The sequence below is a fragment of the Macrotis lagotis genome, chromosome 5 (assembly GCF_037893015.1).
Source record: "Macrotis lagotis isolate mMagLag1 chromosome 5, bilby.v1.9.chrom.fasta, whole genome shotgun sequence".
NCBI classification, from domain to species: domain Eukaryota; kingdom Metazoa; phylum Chordata; class Mammalia; order Peramelemorphia; family Peramelidae; genus Macrotis; species Macrotis lagotis.
The window spans coordinates 259,891,178-259,909,787 of NC_133662.1; the positions used below are offsets into that span (position 1 = coordinate 259,891,178).

Below are 18,610 nucleotides of genomic sequence, written 5' to 3' on the forward strand. Positions count from 1 at the left end.
CACCTGATCAAACCAAATCATCTTGAAGTATTGAGAAAGAAAGCAGATTATTTGGATTGGGACGTGCAGAGGGATGTACCTTGTAAATGTACCTTGCACAGGTATTTGGGATGCCCAATGAACTGGGTCCTGAGAGGACCAGGAGAAGGGGCAAAATTACATGGTGAAGATGAGTGCTGGGAGAGGTGGGCATCAGACAGCCAGAGCTGAAGTCTCACTTATTTCAAGTCCCAAGATCATCAGATACTAATCGAATCTCTCTCCAGCCCAGGCACATTCTTAAGGGTCTGCTGACTTGTATGCTGAGATCTGACAAAGATGAGAACAGTTGCAATCTCAAGTTAACCCAACACTTGTCCAAGCTGAGACTGGTAGCACAGTCTCTGAGATTTTCTTCTGTGCTTTGTCAATGGTCCTGAGGCTTTGGCTTCATGCAATAGGAGGTTGATATTGGCAGTCACTGAACGAAGATGGCGCCTTGGCTTGGACTATCAGTGCAACTAAGGAAGAGAGATGGGACTCCAAGAGGTGGTTTTTCTTTGGTCTTGTTAAGCTTTTTGACTCTTTCATTAGTCATTTCAACTCTATCCCTCATCTGTACATGGTGAGCCCTCTCTTATAACAGAAAAAATGAGACCAAATCTATCAACATTCTCCAGTGTGGGAGGGATGTTTGAGGGTCAAGGAAGATTATTCTCATCACATAGGCAGGGTAGTCAGACCAGAATTTTGGGCTTCACCAGAGTTCAAATCCTGTTTCTGACAGTAACCAGCTGTGCAACCTAGTCAAGTTTCTAAAACTTCATCTCTAAAGCCAGGCTAAGGATAACAGCTATTTTACTGGTTATTGTGAAGAAAAGATGTAATAATGCCTATAAAACACTTTGGCCCCTTGAAAGTTGAGTTCAATACTCTTAGTATTATATTACTATTATTGTTATAACATCCTTTGTGCTAACATTATTGTAGCAATGGTGAAGATTATTTTCTGGGCTGCTGTCTGTTTATGAAACTTCTTCCCACGATTCTCCATTTTTTCATATTTCCATATTTCGTATTGCATAATACGATTCCACTGCATTCCCAAACCATATTTGTGCAGGCACCCACAAAAAAGGGCTGCAAGGGATGTTTTGGTTTAATGGGCCTTTTCCTGTGCATCTTTGCCCTCCTTAGGAGAATGTCCAGCAGTGGGGTCTCTGGGTCATCATCAGGTACAATTTCATAGCCTTCTGGTGGTCAGACAGAGTTCACAATGGGTTCCAGCCAACCCTTTTGGCATGTACACCTGCTGGAAAAGGGGTCACATGGTGTTGCAGAACAGGCCAGGGTGGTGCTTCAAACAATGGCATTTCACTGGGATCCAGAAGCAAGAAAAGGCCCAAAGTTATCTTAGCTCCAGAACGTCCTTATGATCTCCAGAGCCAATATCAGTTTGAACACGTTTCTCTCTGTCAACATGATTAGTTTTGTTCTTTTATTTTTTCCTTTTGGAAGAGTCTCAGTGGAGGCAGTATCCAAGGCAGAGAAAAGGGACCACATTTTTGGCATAGAGCCTTTGAAGGAGAAAGCCTGCTGTTAGCCAACAGAATGAGCAAGTTGTTATTTCTGTTCTGCAATTCTTTGTTGAACATGGATACAGGATGAAATTGTAAAGGGGATAAGGAGAGAGCGGCTACATTCTCAAACACTCCAATCATGAGAGAAAGAATGGGGGAGAAAGTACCTTGGGAGCTGTGGGTCAGTTTGCAGGTGCTCAACTGTGCTTTTGTAGGTGTGGAAAGACACACAAACCCAAACCCATAAGAGTGACATGTCCTAATGTAGCCATGACGTTAGTCAGTAAGGATGGTCGGCCTCCTATACATAGTTGTGGGACCTCCAAAGATGGCTGAAAGCAGTTCTAGATTCTGGGGATGTAGAGATGCATGAAGAAGCTAGAGAAGGGGTGGGAGTGAGTATTGGGGGACCTCAGGGAGAGATCTGTGCTAGAATGAACCAAGACATGGAGTCAGGAGAGGGCAGGGAAAGAAACGGAGAGGGTATGGAGTGCAGGCTGGCCAGGCTAGACCTGTGCAGGTGGATGCTAAGACTGAAAGCAGAATCCATAACCTGCCCCTTGTATCCAGAACTTCTGTGAGGGCCTGTCTCTGCTCTAGAATGGCCCTTTCCTTTCTTTTCTAGAATCTTTTGTGCTCCCCATCTCCCATCTCAGGAACTTTTATTACTTGTTGCTACCATGGACAGCTAAGTTTCAGATTCAGAAAATGCTCTCTTTATTTTATCTCAGCTGATTCTCAAATAGCCTAGTGTGGTAGGAGCTATTTCTAAACCCAGTTTACAGATGAAGAAACTGGGATTGAGAGAGCTGTCCCACAACTTCATTGGCCTCGCTCTGGACCTGGGAGGTCCAAGGCGGTTCCAGGCTCCACCTTCACTGGGGCCCCACTTTTCCTACTTCCTTCACTTCCTTCACAGCCAATCTAAGCATGGGCTGTGCTTGAATGGGGTAGGGGAGGCAGTGGGTTAGCCAACATCCTGGAAAAAGATGAAAGCACTGTCAGTTCCACAGGAATTAGAACAAAGGACCAGACTGGAGCAGAAGGTGGGAACCCCAATGCTGGGGAGCAGCTGCCTCTCCCTAGCACTGTTCTGATGCCACTGAGCTCCTTCCTCCCAGTCCTACAACTGGAAGAAGCTCTGGGGTCACTCTATCATAGCCTTCTCTTATCAGTTGGCTAATTAATAAGTTATTTATTAAGTGCCTATGATTGACCAGGCACTGTGTTAAGTGCTAAGGTTACAAAGAAGAAAAATACAATTCTGCTCTCAAGGCGTTTATAATTTAAAGGGGGAACAACTACATACAAAAGGAAGGGCCTGGCCCTGGCCTAGATGCTTCAGTCCTCTCTACCAAACCAATTGGCTGAGGGTAAATAAAGTCAGTGGGAAAGTCTGAGTTCTCCATATAAGGGAGGCTATGGGAGGGGCTCATGACTCTGCCCTCCCACAGAGAAGAGAGGGGAATTTGTGGTGGAGTAGGGTGTAATATGTTGACCCTGACGTAATTTCTGCCAGACTGCTTTTCCAGCAGTTTTCCCAGTAATTCTTCCCAAATAGGGTGTTCCTTCCTATATAAATTACATAGGATAAATTGTGTTTTGAGTTGCTAAGAGCAACGATTCTAATTTTTCCTTGTCTACTTTTCTGTTTCTGAATCAATGCCAAAATTTTTTTTTTTGGTTGTTGTCTATTATTTTTTTTTAGGTAATGGGGATAAGTGATTTGAGAAGACCCATTTGGTCTGAGGGTGAATTTGAACTCAGGCCCTCTTGACTCCAGAGTCGGTTCTCTATCCAGCATGCCATCTAGCTGCTCCACCAAATGATTTTAACAAGTGCTGCTTTACAATGTGGCATAAGGTCCCAAAGTGCTACTTCCCCTTCTTTCCTGCCTTTTTTTTTCATGATTTTTCTGGGTATTCTAGATTTTTTGTTCCTCCAAATGAATTCTGTTCATGTTTTGGCTAGGAGCTCACTTTCTAATGGGAGAGAGACACCATGTACATAAATGGTGCATGCAGAGATGGAGAGATGGTTGGTAGAATTGGGGGGGAGGTATTCTAGGGCAGCTGAGAGGCTAGGGAGGGGCTCCTGGGGGGCACCTGGGCTGAGTCTCTGAAGGAAGGAAGGGTTTCTAAGAGGTTGAGGAGAGGAGGCCTGGGCAAAGAGGTAGACTGAAATGTTGTGTATATGAGGGACAGTGAGTAGGCCAGCATGACTGGACTGTGGAGCTTGGGAAGGGGAGTGACAGGTCAACCTTTTAAGGTGGATAGAGTTTACATGGGCCAATACACACCTCACACTTAGTTGTGTGACTGTGGACAGAGCCTAGAGATCAAGGGCAGAATCTGGTGGGTCAGAAGCACCTCCCACTCCTGATTTTGCCTAGGGCTGGTTGTGGAGGAGCTAGGAAGGATGGCCAACAGCAGGTGCCAGGATTAAAACTGATATGGGAACAACATTGGGTTGAACTGAATGAAAACAATTAATACAGATAAATATCAAGTCTGACAAGTGGGACCTAAAAATTAGCTTTGTGATTAAAAGATGGTGGCACCATGACTGGATAAAGATCTGCTAAACCAGATCTGGTAGCTTCAGTGAACCACAAGCTCAGGCCACCAAGGAAGTTCACTCCACCTTGGGTTGCTCATGAGGACATATTACTCCCAGTAAACACACTGGCTCTTTGCCCTGGACAACAAGAGCGCAGGGTTCAATTCTAAAAACCTGCAGGTTGGAATAGCCATCAATAAGCAGGGTAATGTTCAGAGGAAGGTCATGAGAAAAATGAAATGCCTTCCTGCTGCCTAAGGGATCTGGCTCCTGGCACAATGCCCTGAGGAATGGGCACTAGGGGACTGATGACTTGATCTTTTGAAAGAACTAAGGCTTTCTGGTCTTGAGGGAAACTTGACTGTTGTGTTGAAGGAGAAGGAACTCTTGTTGTGTGAAGGAGGGATTTGAATGGGTTGGGGAGGTGCCTAGGCAGAGTTAGGTGAAGGGGGGAGTTACCCAGAGGCAGGGGCAGGCCTGAGGCTAAAAATGAGCCATTTTGGAAAGGGGTATCTGCCTTATCAACCATCATGAAGCCAAGGCTCGATGATGCTGCTTGGAAGGCTGGGAAGGATTCTTTCTCAAGTGTGGATTGGATTGGAAGCCCACTAAGGGCCCTCCCAATTCAGACATTCTCTTGACTTCATCTTCACTCCTTGTCAGTCATACAGATAGTCACAGCCTCATGTGACCAGCATCTTGAAGTGTCCGTCTCTCTCTCTCTCTCTCTCTCTCTCTGCCCCATATCCTCCCCAGTCTCAAGGCCCTAAAGCCCTCCCTGCTCTGGCTGGCTTTCCATTTTCACCCTTTATCCCCTTATTACCATGAGTCACACCTTTCCAAACCCAAACCCTGGGGGGGGGGGCATCCTCATTAGCTGCCTTCTCCTGTTCCTGCTCCCAAGCCACCCAACCTTGCTGGAGGAAGTCACACCATCTGGAGTCCCAACAAATCTTGAATGAGCTCTGATCTGGGCAGTCCTTGGCTGAATTTCTAAAGCACCCTCTGCACCAGCCAGGTCTCCTACACAGAGACCCTGACTTCCTAGGAGAGTGGAGAAATCAGAGGCCATCTGCTGGCGGCTCCCTCTTCTCCATGCCCCCACCCTTTCCTCCTCTGCTCCATCTCAGGGATGGATTGCTAGGGCATTCAAGTCCTTCTCCAAGAAGAGAAGGCCAACTCACTCACCCCCACGTTTCTTTTATCATCATTCTCTTCTTATTCTTGGGCTCCTTCTTTACTGTCTACAAAAACAGGCTCCCTCTGCCTTCCCAAATCCCAGACTCTTCACTTGTTGATCTTCTTTCTCCCTTGAGGCACTGCTACTGGGCCTCTTTTGTCTCACAGGCTTTCAAACTCAAAAGAGCTAAAATTAAATTCATAATCCCCTCTCCATCCCCCATTTCAACAATCTTGAGCCTGGAAACCTTATTGAACTCTCTTTTTCCCTCTCCCTTCTTCCCTCTTTTTCTCTCCCTCCCTCCCTTTCTCTCTTCCCCACCCTTCCTCCTTTTCTCTTTTTCCATCTCTCTCTCTCTCTCTGCTTCCTTCTTTATCTTCCCCCTCTCTCCCTTTCTCCTTCTCTCCCTCCCTTTTTCCTTTTCCTTCTCTTCCTTTCCCCATTTCTTCTTCCCTCTTTGTCTCCCGCCCCCCATATCCCATCAACTGCCAAGTCTTACTGATTCTATTTCTGCCCCAAGACTCCCACCCACCCTTCCCACTCTCCATACTCAACCTCTACCCTAGTTCAGGTCTGAAGTCTTCTTGAGAGTCTCTTTGCCCTTCCTCTTCCCCCTCTCCCTTCCCTAGTCCCTGTAGTCGGTCACTTGGGTCCATCTGTGACATATCATCTACTCGAGCCCTCAATGGCCCAGATCTAGGATGTGGTCCTTCCTCTCCTTTCCCATAGACACCTGAAGCACAGCTCTGACACATCTCCCATGGTGGCCTGGCCTGACCACTCTCAGTTATGAACTGTCACTTTTTAGAAATGACTTTCTTATGCATATATATTCCATTCTCTCCTTTCCCTCCCATCCCACTGCCCTGGAACACAAGCTCCTTGAGGGCAGGCCATACTTTATCTTTGTCCCAGCCCAGTGTCTCAAATGCAAACATGTAGCAGACGTCAGTCATGGTGAATTACAAAACTCAAAGTGAGTTAGAAAAGGTTCAGAAGGGTTCATGGAAACCAAGGGAGAAGTCATGCCAGGCCATCCCTGTTCTGCCTCAGACAGAATGCCCCAGCCCACCCTGGTCATAGGCTCATGTCCAGAAGCAGAGAACTCAGGATGCTCATTCCTCTGAAGTGTAGAAGGTCCCACAGGAAGCACTAACATGAACCAATGGGCAGGGAACAAAGACCAGCCTGGAGGACAATGATTGACACTGTAGTGCTGTGGTCTGAGGGGAGGTTCATGATACAGGAGATCACACAAAAAAACAGGAAAACCTCCTTACCCTGGTGATGTCATATAGACTGTCTTGCCTGAGGGAAGCAAGATACCCACCCAGAGAAATTTTTCTGTTAATGCCACTGAGAGACATTAACCCCCCCGCCCCCCGGGACACATAACGGCTCAAAGAGGCCTCCTTGGTGAAGCATCTATTCTCTAAGGCATCTATTTGGCCACCTTTGATAGGAGTAGGGCAACCTGCTAAACTGCTGTCAGAAAATCTATAAGAAGAGACAAAATAGGAGAATGGGGATGGGGAGACAGGATGAACCTGAAGTCTAAAGAATTATGGTTATTTGTTTTATGGTTCGAAAAAGAGAGCCTACCTTCTTGGCAGCAGAATCACCTCGGCCTGAAGGACAGGAAGGAGACATTTTCACCTAGAAAAACCAAGGACATTTTTGTTATGCTTCAGTTTTCTGTGATTAAAACTCAAGGATTTTGGGGGAGAACAAGAGTAACTGAAAGGATACAGATCTTCCCCTGAAAGCAATTGATATGTTTTATGTTAAACATGAATGGACTAATGCCACAGTATGCCCCACAGAGCTGGACAAGACTGAGACCCTGGCAGAGGAGGAAACCTAGGAGTATTAGACCCAGAAGGATTTCAGTGAAGGAACTGGGGGTGAAACAGGTCTGCTAAGACCTGCAGAAAGGACAGTGGTCTCCACATGGGGTGGTTTTGCTGCTGACTTCTGTTTTAACAAATTTCCTCCTATTCCTTATAAAGACAAACAGACTGGCAAAAGCAGTGTTGCCAAAGAGGACATCCACCCTTGTACAGAATATATGGTCCCTGACCCTCTAGTTGCCCAAAGGAAGGAAGGGGGGATGTTTCTTCTTCTCTTCCTCCAGACTAATTTTCTTCACATAATTTTTTTTTGGCAAGGCAATGTGGTTAAGCGACTTGCCCAAGGTCACACAGCTAGGTAATTATTAAGTGTCTGAGGCCCGATTTGAACTCAGGTCCTCCTGACTCCAGAGCCAGTGCTCTATGTACTCACTGTACCACCTAGCTGCCCCAACATAACTTTTTAATGGACAGCCAGAGGAGTCTGGAAGATGCTCACCAAGTTTTCAGAGAAGGCTGCACTGAAAGGAAAAATGAATGTCACCCAGGACAAAAGATGAGTTCTATTGCTGCTCCCCATTCTGCATCTCCCATGATCACCTCCTAACTGGCCTCCCCCTCTAGCCAGGCCCCTCTCTGTTCTGCCTTCCACAGCTGCTGACCTGGTATTTCTAAAACAAATATGCCCCCCCCCCCCAACCCAAGCTCAAAGATCTTCAGTGGCCCCCTTTGTCCAGAGGATAAAGTCAAATTGCTGCTCAGTGGGAAGGCTGGCCAGAGTGTAAATCCTCTCTCAGGCTCTAATTAGCCCTTTATCCTTGGTTTTCTCATCTGTAAAGTGGACATAACACTAACTCCTGCCTCACAGAGCTGTGGGGTAGGGGGGCTATCATCATCAACCCAATCCAGGCAGCATGAGCCTACTGGTTGACAGTCTTTCTGCCAAGCCCTCTTGCCCCAGACAGCTGGCACGTGTCTCTTCCTTGCCTCTGGGCCTCCTGGTTGAGCCTTGCTCCCTGCAAGGCTGCCCAGCCCCCTCCCTCTCATTCCCTGTGCCCTAGATCTGCTTGCCCCTCCGGGAGAATGGAAGCTCTTGGTTGACAGGGACCAGCAGGGTTCTTTCTCTGTCATTCCAGGGCTGGTGAGGAGCTGGGGCCTAACAAATGTTGGCTGCAATCAGGATTAAAAATGACCTTGTCAAGCTACAGTGCTGGGCTCGGATTAAAAGACCAGAAATTTCACAGAGATAAATATAAACATCTGGCATTTAAATTAAAAAGATAAATCTTACAAATCCAGGATGGGAGAAGGGAAGGAAAATGGTTTGGCAGCAGTTCCAGTGACCAAGGTCTTTGTTTGCAGCTGCAGATTCAGCACTGAAGGGCTCCTATCCCAGGGAATCCAACCTTTGGCCCCCCACACCCCCAGTGGGCTCCTCCCCAGGAGCTGCTCCAACTCTGACAATTATCACATTAACCCTACAAACCCCTGCAAAGGAGGTGGTCCATTCCCCACCCTGGCAGTGCCTAGAAGGCGAGTGCTTCCCCAGGGCTGGGCTATCCCATACATGCCTCTCTCCATCTGCTTCCCCCAATTCTTAATCCTTCAGTTGCAGGGAAGCTCTGGATGTGTGGCCATGGAGCCCTCCAGAAGAGCACTGACATTTCTTTTCCTAAGTGAGGCTGTGTGTGATGGGGTGGCTGGGGATCCCTCTGACATCTCCTAATTGCCGTTTGGCCCCATTCTCCTCCACTTCCACTTCACTGAATGTGCTCAGGAAGGATGAATTATTCTTCTGTGAAGAAGAGCAGGTCCAGTGAGGGAGGGCAGCAGGGGCCATCACACTTTGGGCTTCTCATCTGGTCCTGGGGAGATGGGCTCTTGTGGACTCTGAAGTCTTCAGTCTTCTGTTGCCGCCGGACATCCTCCCATCTGGCGGGAAGCCCTCTCCCCTCTGGACTTCCATCCAGGACAAGGTGACAGATACTTTGGGAAGCTGCAGTCTCAGTTTTAGGTTTCACTTGCTACTGCTGAATAAAATGACCCATGTTTCCACATCAACCAAGAACTCCTATTATGGTCTCAATATCAATTCAATCCAATCCATTTCAACAAACGTTTATTAAGTGGATATGAAGCACCAGTCCCTGGGGATGGAGAGGAAGACAAAGTTTCTGGGGAGTAGAACAGGCACATGGAGAAGACCAAGCACATGCTCGGTCCTACCAACGAAACTCCGAAGGGAGAGAGCCAGTATGTAGGGGCTGGGGGTGGGGAGGAGTCTAGAAAGGCCTACCTCATACAGGGACATCCTGGGTTGTAGAAGAGCAAGCCCAAGAGGCAGTGCAGCCACATCCATCTGGTCAACAGGTCCCTAATGGGAATGTGTATGTATTCTACCTTTTAGGTCCCTGCCTCCCCAGGAGAAGGGGTCTATTGGAAAGGTAGGGTGTGGTTTTCTATCTAGAAATGTTTTATACATACAAGAGTAAAGATGAGGGAGCTCACCTGAACTCATCTCTAGGTCTTACTGAGGGGGAAATGACTTGTCCAAGGTCCCTCAGACAAGAGTGCTTCCAATGCTCCTGGTCATCTTCCTGGGTGCTTTGGTTAAAATTCAAATTTAGCACATTCAGTTGAATGACATCTATTTAATCTGTGGAATTTTAAGCATCAAGATCATGGTTTATTTCTTAGAACACTGTCTGGAACCTGGGCCTCAAACGGCTGTTGCCCAGACTGTTCCTGAGGACCAAGTGTCTCCGAATGGTTGAGGGAGCTTATTAGTAGAGGTCCATGTCTCCTGGCAGGCTCCCACCCAAATGGATCAAGTATGATGAACGTATGATCAAGTCTGCAGACCTTTCACCCCGATGAACCTAGAGATGGGTGTGAAGCTGGACAATGAAGGTCCCAGATCATCCAGAGAGAGCCATTGTCTGGAGAGGCCAGCAGCCAGAGGTGCCAGGGCTTTCCTCCTAAAAGCCCTACTTTCACTTCCTGGAATTCCTCCGGATAATCTAGATAAGAATGGGAGTTAGAAGCTGGAGCACTCAGGGTGTGTGAGCTAATCACTTTACAAAGGCCATGTCAAGGATCCTCACAGGGATCTGTCCAGCATTTCCTATTTATCTTAAACATAACCTGTTTCTACCTATATTTGCACATTGTTTCCCCTATTAGATTGTAAGCAACTTGGGGAAGGGGCTGGTTTTTGCCTCTCTTATATCTGCACATGGCATCTGGGATATAATGGGGCCACTTTCTGCCTGTCCAGCTCTGGTCCAGATCCTTTCTGTGGCTACTTCTGCGGGGCTCCTGGCTGCTAAGCTGTCATGGCCTGCTTACTCTGCCCACCATGAGCTTTTCCAGGGGTCTTCAGTTGATATTCCAATTTAATTTCACAGAGACTGTGAGATTCCATGACTCATCATCATACAAAGTCATCAAAAGAGGAGCTGTGTTAAGAAGATGGACCCTTGTTGCTGAGAGAAGCTTGAGATCATTCAAAAAATGAATTCCATCCACCAAAATCTATTTCTCTCCCTCTTCCTCATGGGGGAGAAAATGAAAAACAAATCCTTAGATCAAATAAGTGTAATCAAACAAATCTGTGCATCAGCCATAGCCAGAAGGCCTCTGGCCCCTCTGGCCCCTGTGAACAGGGGCAGTAGCCCTGGTTAGCAGTGGTCATCAGGAACCAAGGTGGAACCCTGTGGGACCACCAAGCCTTTGGGTCATTTCAAGATTCCTAGGGTGAAAGGGACTTCAGCGTCATCCCCGCCACAACCCCTTCCTTTTACAGACAGCTTTCATATCTCCTCCCCAAAGAGAGCAAGTGTCAGCAGCAGGATTTGAACCCCAAGCTCAGGGTCTTTCCACCATGCTTGCTGGCATCATTCCCAAAGGCATTCCGTCTGTCCAGCTTTTGTTTCCCTCACTGTCTAAGCAGACTCTGATAAAGAATCATAATTATAGGCGAGAACCAGCATTCAGCTGGGGAATCCGAGGCAAGGACAGTTCCACATCCACCTGGCCGTCTTATCGGGTCCAAGTGAATTAACTGGGGACCTCCATCCAGTCTGCTTGATGTTGAGTGCAGAGTGTAGGATGGGTTTGTGACTTCCTCCCACTGGCAGGATGAGGCTCCAGGTGGGGTGGGAGGGGTGGGCAGGGTGCCCTCCATCTGCCTCATCCCTGATCCCCAGCCCATCTGTAACAGGCGTTTCCATCTTGGTGCAGTGATATTGTTCCCAAGGCTCACCTCCTGGTGTTCACCTCCCAGCTCTTCTGAGTCCGAAGTCAGATCTGATTGAAAGTGCATTAATCTTCTGCTGCTCTGAATTTTTGAAAAAGAAATTTTGCTGCTTCTAGGCAGTGAAACCTCCCTTCTTACCATTTAACGTCTCAGCTAATGTATTTATAATGGGAAATATCTATTTTTAAAGCATAAAGGTCCCCCCAAACAGGCCCTGCACCAGCTTCCAACTTGGCTACATAAACATAAAATAAAACCATAAATTAGTCAGAACAGGACATAAAACAAACAAACAAACAAACAAACAAGCAATGTACTATGGATCGTTAACAGAAAATGATGACTGGTGATCATAAATAAAACATCATCTACTGAATAAATAATTACTTAGAGGAGCTAAATCATTCCCAGTGAATAAGATTTTCAAAATATATCCACTAAGAAAAATGTGACTTTTTTTTCAGTTGGAAAACCTAGGGCAAAAATGGGCAAACCAAATCAACTTTCTCTACCAGGGAGGGAAAGCCCCTCCCTTAATTTCTCTCTCCTTCATTCCCTTCCTGCTGCTGCCCAGAGCTGCCCACTGACTTTGGGGGAGGGGGCACGATGGCCTGGGGCTTGGGCTGGCGAGCTTGCTTTTGATCAGAGCAGGTCTGCCAGATGCTGCCCAACGTCTTTGTTTCTTGCTAGAAGGGGCTTAGAGGTCATCTGGGCTCTGGCGCAGCTCCCTCATCAGAGAAGTTCACCATTTTTGACTGAGATGCTAGGCTCCATTACTTTCTCTGCCAAATCACAGAGAGATGAACAGCGTGGGCGCATCTGGTGTGTGATGATGCTTCTGCGTGGACATGGGTGTGTGCCTCTGTGTGATCAATTTGTTTATTTTATTTTTATTGTACAGAGATGGATTTCTTCTTCAAGTTAATGCCCAAAAGGACGGCAATTGGCTATTCTTTGTGATAAGGAGAACACACTTCACTGGGGAGGAGAGGATCCAGGGAAATCCTGTAGAGAACACATTCAGTCAGTTCTCGTTGCTCTTAAGAATTTGCACGTGACTGAAGGTCGAAGGTCAGCTTGGCATTGTTGCTTGCTGTTCTGGTTCCAGTTCTATCACTTCCTGGAGGGGTGACCTTGGGTGGGTCACATCCTCTGGGGAGGGGGAGGGGTTGGATCGACAAGCGATGGTGTGGTTGACCAGATGACCTGGCAGGTCTTGCCCAGGCCTCAATGGGTGATTCCGTGACTGCCCCTGTGTGAGTATGCCAACCTTGGCAGGCCTGGCAGGGTGCAGAGAGAAAGACCACCAATGAAAGGAGACCTTCCAGCTGAATCGATGGTGCACCCCACAGGGCTGAGGGCTGGTTCTGTGGAGATAGGGGGCTGGGGGGGGGGGAACACCTGGACTGGTCTGTATTGGCCCTGGATCCCCATCAGTCCTGCTGGAGGGGCCCTGGTGGCTTCTTCTGTGGCCTCCTGTCCTTCTGTGCCCACTCTACCTGGCTTGGACCAGGAAGAGATCACTATTGGCTGTCAGCTGGTCAAACAGGTAGAGGTGAGGCCCAGAGAAGGCCCCAAGGGAAGGGGATACTTTTCCTATATTACACTTCAGGCTCTGAGAGAAGAGGAGCTCCTTGAGAGCAAAGTGCCTTCCTTGTAGTTTCTGAATCCTGGAACCAGGCCCAGAGTTTGAATCCCAGAAGAGCTGACAGCAGAGCTGGTGGCCGTCTGTGTGGAGGGGGGCCTTTTCCACTGCCTCTGGCCCCTAGCTAGGTGGAACCCTTCACTGCTACATGGGCCGGCCCGAGGAGTCCAGACCTTGAGGCTGAGGGGAAGCTTGGTGAGCCAGCCAGGTTCAAGAAAGAGAGTGGTGAGGGGGCAGAGGAGGGGCAGGAGCAAAGCCAGATGAGGAGATGAAGATGCACTTGGGGCTTTAACTTGCAGAGGAAATGTGTATGGTGCCAAGGATGGTGACCCCAGGTGACTGATGCCTGCCTGGCTGCCCACAACCAGAGGGGTCCTCTCAGGAAGGAGTGGGTGGGCAGGAGCAGCTGGGTGACCCTGGACAAGCCAAAGCCCCACTCTGGGATGGTCTGGCAGTGCTTCCCAACCAGATCGAGTGCTCACTGAGGACAGGCCAGGGCTGTCACACCTGGGCACATGGTACTGCCCTATGCCCTCTGAGGACAGAGAGAGGCTGGAGGAGCTGAGGTCCTTGAGGAGGCAAAATCCAAGAATTAAGAGTGGGTCAGAGGGGAAGCTAGGTGGCACAGTGGATAAAGCACTGGCCCTGGAGTCAGGAGGACCTGAGTTCAAATCCAGATTCAGACACTTAATAAATTACCTAGTTGTGTGTCCTTGGACAAGTCACTTTACCCCATTGCCTTGTAAAAGCCAAAAAATAAAAAAAGGGGGTTAGAACAGGACCTTGAGTCAAATCCTGAGTGGTCCTTAACCAGTCATTTCCCCTCTGGGCCTTAGTTTCCCCATCTGTCAAAAGGAGCTGGACTTGATGATCTTGAAGACCTCTAGGTCTCTGCTCCTTTGGTCTCTTCAGACCTCAGCATCATCGGGGGTCAAGTGAGGCTTGCCCAGGGAGGCTGTCCCCCCCCCCCCGCCCCTATGGTCAACAGGGCTCTTACCTGGGCCTGGGCGAGCTGTCCTTTTTTCATTTCTGATGCATTTTCACTGAGCTTCCCGATCTTGTTGCTTGAGCTGCAGCGGTAGCAGGTCCACCTGGCCTGGCTCCCTGTTCCCACAGCACATTCTTTGTTCAGCAGACACAAGGAGTGGTAGAGGTGACCACAGCTGTAAGATGAAGGCCCCTGATCAGCTGCTGTGGATGCCCTGGATGGTCAGGGAGCCCCACTCAGAGGGTGCTGCCCTGCCCGCTTCTCCCCAGCTGCTGTCCAGAAAACAATCTCCCAATGAGCTCAAGGCCCATCGTGATGAAGGAAGGAAGAACTCCTGGGCAGGACTGAGGGGGATGGGGAGGGAGTTCACCCCTGGAGTTATGTAAAAATGGGATGAGTCTGAAAGAATCCCAGACAACTGTGAGGAAAAGCAGGGCCCCCCAAAACTGGAAATTGGGGGTATGCCCATCAGTTGGAGAAAGATAGCTATGGTAGATAAATGCTATGGAGTCCTGTTGTCCTCTAAGGAACTATGAATGATTGGACTCTAGAGAAGCATGGGATGAATTACAGGAACTGAGGCAGAACCAAGATACCATTGTCCACATTAGCACAACACTGAACGTTAATCACCCTTGAGGATGTGGTCCTCCCAGTGGTTCAGAGAGCTGGGCCAACCCTGGGAGTCCTGCTATGGACGGCACCATCTCCAAACCAAACCAAGCCAAAAAAACCACAGAATCTGAATGAATATTATGTTCAGTTTTAAAAAATTTCCCTTCTGTTTGTCCTTCCTATGCCAGTGTTTCCTTTCTTTTCTCTTAGTTCTAATTCCTCTTACAGAAAATGATTAATGTGGAAACATGTTAAACACTAATATACAAGTACAATGTTCATTAGACTGCTTACCACTGAGGGGAGGGGGAAAGAAAACTGCAGAACTTATAAATATGCAAGTGGATGAAGGTTGAAAAGCTTTCATAATGTGTAACTGGAAAAATAAAATATCTACTGAAAAGCACAGGCCCCAGCAGCAGTAACTCTTTCTGGGACTCTCCCACCTCAAAGACTGTTGCCCAAGAAGAACCCCCTCTGAGGCTGTGGGTTCGTGGGCCTGTTTCCCTATTTCTGGATCTGAGGCTTGAGTGCCAGACATGGGGCCAGGACACTCTCACTGCGTGACTGTGGGCAAGTCCCTACCATCTGTTACCAACAGCCCCTCTGCCAGGTTCTGTGGATCCAAGGAGAGGAGCCCTCTCCATCATTCCACTGCTGCTCCTTGGCTGTGGGAACCTCCAGGATCAGACTGCTTGTTGGGGGTGGGGGGGGCAGTGGCTGGGGAGACCCTGGATATACCTGAAAACGACAATGTCATCAGCCACCTCCTGGCGCCTCCGGTACTGCTGCAGGCAGATGCAACAATAATCCTGCTTAGGGTTCAACCCCCTGGTGACTGAGGCCCTCAGATTGCAGAGTGACCAGTGGAGGTCATGGTTCAGGAGGCTGGTGGTTGTTTCTAGGAGTGTCTGGGAAGGACAAGAAGGAGAATGTGCTAAATGGGGTCAGTAAAATAAAACGGAGAAAACAAGGGATGGCAACTGCTCCTTACTTTCAAACCCTGGGAATTTCCTCAACTTATAAAAAGATCAAACAGCCCATCACTGAAAGGAAGCCAGAAGGGGCCAGGGGTACAGGGAGAAGATGGCAGGTGGGCCCCAGCCTCTCCTTCAGCCCTGGGGGGCCTCCAGGCTTCAGCAATGGCAAGTAGGTCTGGTTTCATCACTTTACTAAAATAGCCCAGTATCAGGAAGACCGCTCTTCCAAACTCAAGTCTGGCTTCAGATACTTCAAGCCTGTGGACTGGCAAACTTCAGCCCAATTGCCTCACTTCCCTCATCTGAAAAATGAGCTGGAGGAGGAAATGGTGAACCCCTCCAGTATCTTTGCCTAGAAAGTAAGGTCAGATAAATGATTGGACAACAAATGAGGGAACTGAAGGCTTAATTTCTTTTGGGGGGGGAATACCAACTTGTAATTTCATTGACGTAAAGTACTTCCAGGGAGGAAACTCACTCCACTAAGGCCCACTTGGCAGCTCAGGGGCTTAGAGAGTGGTCCCTAAGAGGCAAAGCAATGTGTCCAAGCAGTAGATTAGGTCACAGAGGGGTGGGTTCAAGGTCAAGGAGCCCAGGATCACCAATGAGTGAGCCTAGGACTTCTCTGTTTCAGATTTGAGGTGAACAGGGTGCCCGCAGCCCCACCATCATTGCTCACCAAACTTCCCAAGGCACAGATCGTTGCCAAAGAGTGTTAGCAAAGTCTTGGATACAATCCCCCAAAAAAGGCTCTTTACTTCAGGGCAGAACCGCCCAGTCTAGAACTTCCTGAGAAGTTGACCTATCGTGGCAAAGCCAGATTAGGGGCTACTGCAATGATCAGAATCAGTGTTCATTGACCTTCCAGAATGCTGACTCAGTCTGTCTTTAGTTTTTGAGAAGATTTAATTATGAATTTTTAAACGTAGGTATGTTACTCATCTTTTCTACTGCTTTTAAACTATAAACCAATCAGCAAGTTTTTAGTAGGTGCTGGGCACCCTGCTTACCAGAGATATTGCAAAGTCAGCATAATTTATTAACTTTGTGATTGGTTATTTTTTCATACAATATGAAAACAAAAACCAGAAAGCTTAATGGGGACTCCCCTCCTCTCCACTCATTTTCATTCTATGCCATAAATTCCCTACAACAAATCTGTACCCCCCAAAAGCCAATCCACTGAGCATTGGATCAACTCAGACACACAGAAACATGTCACTTTACTTGTTCATAGTTAAAGGTATCCAACATTCCCAGGATAAGTCCTTGGATCTCACCAAGTTTGCCTCTTCCATAAACTGGATCCTGCATAAAAAATATCCAGAAGAAAGAAGCCAAGTTAGTCTGCACATTTTCGATATTTTAGGAAAGTTCCTTTCTAAGAGAGAGAAGGAACATGATGTCGAGTATTCTCTTGTTCATCCATCCCTTCCCACTGGATTTTTGTAAGTCATAAATGGGATCCCCCCCCCCCCGTTATAACCTGTCTGGTTGGGGGTTTTTGATGCTATTTAAAAATATTTTGTCATCTGGAATGGAGGCCAAAAAGTAATAAAACTGATCATTTTTTGACTCTGCAATACCAATCCTAGGCCTGTTATTGGGAAGAAATAACAAAAAATGGGGAAAATCTCACATATTCAAAGATTACAGCAGTTCTTTTTGAAGTAGCAAGGAGTTGGAAGTTGAGATGACCATTAGTCGGGGAATGGCTGAACAAGTTATGGTATATGAATAGTATGGATTTCTAATGTTCTATAAGAAACCATATTTGGTTGGACTCTAGAGAAGCATGGAAAGATTTACATGAACTGATGCTGAGCAAAGGGAGCAGAACCAAGAGGACCTTGTATACATTAACAACATTGTGAGATCATGGTGCAGCTCCTCTTGCAGTTCAGAGAGCTAGGACAACCCTAGGAGAGACCTATTATGGACAATGCCATCCACATTCAAAGGAAAACAAAACAAAAACCAAAGGATCCGAATGAAGAAATGCTCCAAATCATTGTTGATTAGAGAAATGCATCAGATTGGCTAAGATGACCAAGAAAAAACAATCAGGTCTGCATCCCAAAGAGCATAAAAAAGGGGGAAAGACCCACATAAACAAGAATATTTATAGTTGCTCTTTTTTAGCAGCAAAGAATTGGAAATGGAGGGGATGCCATCAACTGGGGAGTGGCTGAAGGTTGATCAACCTTGATGGATGTGGATGCTCTCAGCTGTTCAATGATCAAGGGCAACCCTGAGACCTGTTGTGGAAAATGTCCACATCGCAAAAAAATATGGAGACAGTAAAGAGCAAAAAAAAACTATTCATTTTTTTAAAATTTGTTTTTTCTTTTTTTTTCTCATGGTTTCCCCCTGTTCTAATTCTTCTTTCACAGCATGACTAATAAGGAAATACGTTAAACATGATTGAACATGCTCAACTTTACAAGATTATTGGCTGCCATGGGGAAGGGGGAGGGAAGGGAGATTGGTAGAAAAATGTGGAACTCATAAACTTGCAAGTGGATGAATGTTGGAAACTATCTTTGCATGTGATAAAAAAATGAAAAAATAGTAATTTATTCTTTCTTTTAGTTTTTCATTTGCAGGTCCCTTCCCTTCACCTTCACTTTGTGTTTCAGCCACTGTCTCCTTCATTCTCCCAATTCAGCATCAGCTTCCCCTACCTCCAACCCACCCCCCATGTCAGTTCCTGGTTTCTGTTTCTTCCAGATTCTCCTCCTCCATCCAAACAAGACCCCATCCCATGGAATGCTTCCATATTGGACGGGCTCTGACAGTTACTAGGCCCAGATCCCCAGGAGATTCTAAGATCCACAGAGCAGGGAATGCATCTTGGTGGCATTCAAGTATTAGACAAAACTACCAAGTCCTAGAGTCTAGATGCAGGAGGGACCTTTGAGGTCCTTTAATCCAAGCTCCCCATTTTACCAAGGGCCATAGAGGATCAATGGCTTC

General features: G+C 47.3%; 1 protein-coding gene across 12 annotated transcripts in view; it reads right to left on the minus strand.

Annotated features, from left to right (window-relative positions):
* The window catches only part of VPS8 (VPS8 subunit of CORVET complex), a 180,122-nt gene that overhangs the window by 15,290 nt on the left and 146,222 nt on the right, over window positions 1-18,610 (minus strand). For all 12 annotated transcript variants that reach the window (XM_074189594.1, XM_074189588.1, XM_074189595.1 and 9 more), the window contains 4 exons: window positions 16,862-16,942; window positions 15,396-15,565; window positions 14,049-14,214; window positions 6,901-6,954 (listed from right to left, as the gene is read on the minus strand). In XM_074189594.1, coding sequence (XP_074045695.1) covers window positions 6,901-6,954; window positions 14,049-14,214; window positions 15,396-15,565; window positions 16,862-16,942 — 471 coding nt within the window. The remainder of the gene's footprint in view (window positions 1-6,900; window positions 6,955-14,048; window positions 14,215-15,395; window positions 15,566-16,861; window positions 16,943-18,610) is intronic.